Consider the following 5,984-nt stretch of genomic DNA (forward strand, 5'->3'; position numbering starts at 1 on the left):
TCGATTCCTGCGCTGGCAAACTTTTATTGTGGTGGAATTTAAACGGGGCGCAACGATTCAAACAGGGGGGAGTTTTCCCAAACGGGGCGCAACGATTCAAACAGGGGGGAGTTTTCCCAAACGGGGCGCAACGATTCAAACAGGGGGGAGTTTTCCCAAACGGGGCGCCCGCGCCCCGTTTGCGCAACGTAGGGAGAACCCTGGGTATATTCTATATTTACGCCACTCAAAACTAGAGCATTCTACATGCGATACACACAATTCATGTAAGAAATAAAAATGTTGTACTTGGACTGGAACATAAATAAAATCACTGTGAAGAATATTAAATTTATGTTATTGTTAACATTTATTAGCTAATGCCACAGTTACTGAGTTAGGATTACCGGACAATTTAAAAACTTAGCTTTTCATGGACACTTCACACTGACAAGAATCAAACAGGTCATTTCTAACATAAAAGTAAATTAAAACTAAAAGCAAAGCAATATCACCATACCTTCGCAGATGCCACCCTTTTCCATTTTAAATGGAACTTCATTTTCGTGGTCTATATCTACAAAATAAAGACAATCGCTTAACAACACTGTCAACACTAATAACTCTCTGGTATTACATGGTTAACCTTTTCGGCCCAAGGATAGAGAACATGGGTCCCAATAAAACCAATGTGCCTAACCCTAACCCTAACCCTAACCCTAACAATAACCCTAAGGGCAATTCCATGAATTAGTGGACATGACCCTAAATTTTAGAATCATGATTTTCTAGGTGAAATTTGTGTTTTATGGTAGAAGATATGTTGAAGAACACTGACAAAATGTCTAAGATGTCGTCACTTCCAAGAAAATATCTGAAAAAGTGAATTTTGCATGGTTGATATTTCAGATTGAAATTATTAGCAAAACTTTACAAAATGTTCAAATTATCACTGAATATTTAAAGAAGGGTCTTTTAAGTCAATTCAGGCACATTCAATCATTGGATGTAATTATCTGTCAGCATTCAGAGTCAAAAATTTGTATTGGGATTGCTAATGACCACAAATTTTGGAAATCTCTACCCTTTCGAATCTATGTAACGTAACTAACCGAAAAATCAACTTTGTTTTTCCTGGAAAGAAAGTAACTGCCCAGAATGTTCATATTTTAAAAATTCCTCCTATACATAGGCCTTAATTCAAAACAGTCAGCCCGACGGGGTCGACCTTCGCCGCATCGACCTTGGCCGGTTTCACGCGGCCGTCCGTCTTGAATTGGAAGTCGATGGGCTTCGTTGCGGCGACGTGCGCGCGCACGGGCGCGGGACCGCTCGAGGTCTTCACCATGCGTAGTGAGTCGGCCGCCTGCTTGCGGTGGCGCGCGAGCTCCCGTCGCAGCTGCGCAGCTTGCTCCATCTCTAGCTCTAGCGTCGACTTGCTGCCGGCCGTCTTCACCGGCTTGGCAGCGAGGCGCCTGCGGGAATACGGCCAAAATAGTGGACTCGCACCGATACAAATTTCGATATGGTACGAGGTTACAAATGGGTACATAGTACAATGGAGTACATGTACAAATACATACATAAATATGGAGGGTTCCGCGATTTGCACTAAAAATAGCAATATTACCTACAATCCTGTGCCGCCGGCCATCTCGGTTCCAAAAAGAGCGAACACATGTTGCGTCAAGAGTAGATAATATTATTATCTATTGTGTTATAGATTGTGTTATTATCTACTCTTGGTTGCGTGTAATCTGCCGATCTGCACAATCAACCGATTTTACATTGGCTATAGCGTTATTATCGCAATATATATTAGCAGTAAGTGGATCCGGATTTTGCAGACAGGTTTATGAGCTGGGGTTGTGTTAATTGCTAGTTCGATGAGATTGCGCAGGCCTGGTTTTGCAAGCAGGTTTACCATCGTGGGTTTTAAGTGCGAGTTCAATGATGCTGATGCCACACAGTCGGCAGATTCGTAGATTGAGCAGATCGGAAGATTGCACGCAACACATATGTTCATAGACTTGAGTTTGTTTAAATCATGAGAGTTTTTCATCGAGATCCGTACCAAATAGACAATGCCGAATGGAGGGAGGACCACAATTTGTTCTCATCACACACCTATTTGGATCTCGTGGTGCACCTGTGTGTTGCAGAGGAGCATTTGTGACCCGCTCCAGCATAATACGAACTAAGTCGCAAGTCATTGTTTTGAGTAATGAGCACGCACACATGTCAATGCTGAAAATGGCCTACCTGGACAAAAATGAGATTTTTACAAAAATAAGTTCCTAAGTGCATATTTAATCCGGATATATAGGTTCAGATTATTATGATCATTTTTAATAAAAAAAATAAATAAAAAAATAAAAAATATTTTTTAAGGGCCCCTGACCGCTCATCCCCGACTGGGCCCCTTACCCGGAACGCTTTATCTCAAAAGCTGCATATTCCCGAATAAGTCATTTTCCGATCTTCAAATTGCTGTAGATCAGTCAATTCTTTAGATATATAGCCAAATATTATATATCATTTTAAAGGCAATTAAATGATCTATTCAGATATGCACATAACTTAATTTGTAGAATTTCCTACTTAATCCTGGTATTGCTGGAGCAGGTCACATTTGACCGGCATTTACAGGTAATTATCGGTAATACAAGGCGAAAGAGAGTAGAGAAACATTGATAGTAAATACATTTCGTGTTTATTCAGCATTGCTTTTTTATTGAAAATGCTCCAAACGTCTGTGGTCCGGCTGGTGGTCACTTTACCTTGTGTTGTGATCACGCTAGGCAGCCTAAAAAAGCTGTGTGGCTCTCTCTGTTACCGATTGCTGCAGTTGACAACACCGCAGGAGAGCGGCGTTGTGATGGATTTGCTTAATAGGCGAATAAAATAAGCAGAGGTGTGTTGCTTATGTGGTTTCTGGAACCCTAATGGCCAGCGCCGTTAAATTGTGGGTAATATGAAAAATCGCGGAACCCTCTATATATATATATAAACATACATATGTACATGTACATATACATGTACAAATGGGTACAAGCCACAAGGTGCATGGATCAAACCAGTACAAGGTTCGAAATGGCTGCGTCATCAAATCGGGTGATAGGAGACGTCCTCTACCCGCTGAACTTTTTTTCCGACCCGCGGCCATCTTACGTGCACCACACAATTAAGGAACGTAATACCTCAGAACTTACCTCATGAACGATGGAGCGTTAGCTATCGTGAGCTTTGGCATCTTCGCGCGAACAGGTGACGCCATTTTCGCACTGCTGACCGATGCCGTGCGTTTTCTATAAGCATAATCAGATAATCACAAATTAACGTCATTTCGCGCACGGAGATAAAATGCAGGAGTGGGGTCACCGACTAGTGTTGTCAATCGGTTGTAATTTCGTAATCGATCATCGGTTGGACCCAAGTAACCGATGATCGGTTACAATCGGTTACTCGGGGTGTTGAATGCCTGCATGCGCGTAACGTCGTGTGCATGTACGTGTGTGCATGTATGTGCTTGTTTAGCCAGCGTATAAAATCCCTAGTGTGTCCTAGGCTAGGCTTTAGACCCTCAACAGGAAGTAACTACGGCGAATGTCGGGTGATTCCCGAACTAAAATAGCGATGATATATCTGATTCTCATCACTTTTCCAAGTTTTCTTGTTCAAGTTTTACATTTATTTTGATTTTTTTTTATGAAATTGATTATGGATTTTGATAACCAAGCGCTTGGTTCGAGCCACTGTTCAACCGATAATCGAGTATAATTGATGATCGTGACATCACTATCATCGACTAAACGACATGCGGCCATATTCGAACGACTGTTTTCGTATATATATGCTGCGAATAATCACCTGGAAGTTGAGCCAGAGCTGCCAACGACGTCTAATGACCTCCCTCTCACGCTCCGCTGTTGTGCATCGACCTTTTTCTTTCCCGCACTGGTCGCAACTTCGCTCGGCTTGCACATCAACCTGGACTGTCTAGTCGACCTGGAGATGAGCGAATTGGCCCTACGCAAAGGTTGTTTGCCTGCCGTAGGTTGCGCCTCTAGATCTTTTCCGCGTCCGGCCTGAGGCGTTGATGGCTTTGCTTTCCCAGCTGCCACTGGCTGCTTACTTGATTTCGTCGGCGTTGGAATTCGAGATCGATTCTGCGGAGTGGCAGACCGAGGTAACCTCATCGATGCCGATCGCTTCAAGTGAGCGACTGGAGGTTGCACGTTTTCTTCTGCCGTCGCCTCGGCGTTCCTTGCCGATAACGATCGGGTCACTCTCAGCGGTTTAAGGTGACCATTATGCTTTTCTTTCTTCACTACATTAACCTCGGACAGCTCCACCATGACATTGGTGTCTTTTGATTTGCATGGCTCCAGAAGCTTTGCCTTTGTTTCTTTCCCACAGGAATTAACAGCCTGGCTACCTCGGGATTTTCTAGCTGATCTTGGGGTGTTAACTTTAGGTGTGTTACCTATGGAACAAATAGGAATGCGGTTAAATTATTTACACGAACGGCATGGGAATGTAATCTTACATTTGAAAAGATTTTCATTACAGAACAATATAGGTATATATTCTATATTTACGCCACTCAAAATTAGAGCATTCTACATGCGATACACACAATTCATGTAAGAAATAAAAATGTTGTACTTGGACTGGGACATAAATAAAATCACTGTGAAGAATATTAAATTTATGTTATTGTTAAAGGCATAATAGGCCCATTGATTATACAAAGTTGACGAATGCTACAGTAACTGGCACCTTCTGTAGTTAATAAGTACATTACCTTATAGTCAAACGCGTATTAGTTTGTCCAATATCACTGCTAATTACTAAGAAATGTCTAATTGAAATCCGTAAATCTGGTAATCTGGCAGTCTTCGCCGGCTTGGCAGCGAGGCGCCTGCGGGAATACGGCCAAAGTAGTGGACTCGCACCGATACAAATTTCGATATGGTACGAGGTTACAAATGGGTACATGATACAATGGAGTACATGTACATGTACAAATACATACATACATATAGGGTTCTGCGATTTGCACTAAAAATAGCAATATTACCTACAATCCTGTGCCGTCGGCCATCTCGGTTCCAAAAAGAGCGAACACGTGTTGCGTGTAATCTGCCGATCTGCACAATCAACCGATTTTACATTGGCTATAGTGTTATTATTGCAATATATATTAGCAGTAAGTGGATCCCGATTTTGCAGACAGGTTTATGAGCTGGGGTTGTGTTAATTGCTAGTTCGATGAGATTGCGCAGGCCCGGTTTTGCAAGCAGGTTTACCATCGTGGGTTTTAAGTGCGAGTTCAATGATGCTGATGCCACACAGTCGGCAGATTCGTAGATTGAGCAGGTCGGAAGATTGCACGCAACACATATGTTCATAGACACATGTTTAAATCATGAGAGTTCAGAAATTTCACCGATGTTACTGCATCTACTCTAGCAATCAAACGCAGCTTTTCATAATGGCTAGTGTATGCACGTTTGTCGACTGTCTGTAGTGTATGTAGTATGGATAAGTACTTTGATTCACTAGACAACGTAGCCAAAGCACGCTATCTCGAGAAAATTGCGTGCATTGGGAATCGAAACCCGTACCAAATAGACAATGCCGAATGGAGTGAGGACCACAATGTGTTCCCATCACACACCTATTTGGATCTCGTGGTGCACCTGTGTGTTGCAGAGGAGCATTTGTGACCCGCTCCAGCATAATACGAACTAAGTCGCAAGTCATTGTTTTGAGTAATGAGCACGCACGCACACATGTCAATGCTGAAAATGGCCTACCTGGACAAAAATAAGTTCCTAAGTGCATATTTAATCCGCATATATATAGGTTCAGATATCTCTAGATTATTATGATCATTTTTAATTTAAAAAAAAGCTGCATATACCGGGATAAGTCGGTTTCCGATCTTCAAATTCCTGTAGATCGGTCAATTCTTTAGATATAGCCAAATATTATATATC

General features: G+C 42.2%; 1 protein-coding gene across 5 annotated transcripts in view; it reads right to left on the reverse strand.

The window, feature by feature from the left end:
- Window positions 1–5,984, reverse strand: part of LOC106811736 (targeting protein for Xklp2 homolog) — a 20,510-nt gene that overhangs the window by 11,305 nt on the left and 3,221 nt on the right. For 3 of the 5 annotated variants that reach the window (XM_014815448.1, XM_014815447.1, XM_014815444.1), the window contains 3 exons: window positions 3,850–4,465; window positions 3,192–3,287; window positions 1,208–1,454 (listed from right to left, as the gene is read on the reverse strand). In XM_014815448.1, coding sequence (XP_014670934.1) covers window positions 1,208–1,454; window positions 3,192–3,287; window positions 3,850–4,465 — 959 coding nt within the window. Of the gene's footprint in view, window positions 1–1,201; window positions 1,455–3,191; window positions 3,288–3,849; window positions 4,466–5,984 lie in introns of all 5 variants that reach the window. The other 2 variants (XM_014815446.1, XM_014815445.1) reach the window with 2 other exon arrangements.

This window comes from Priapulus caudatus, unplaced genomic scaffold (assembly GCF_000485595.1).
Source record: "Priapulus caudatus unplaced genomic scaffold, Priapulus_caudatus-5.0.1 Scaffold569, whole genome shotgun sequence".
NCBI lineage: Eukaryota > Metazoa > Priapulida > Priapulimorpha > Priapulimorphida > Priapulidae > Priapulus > Priapulus caudatus.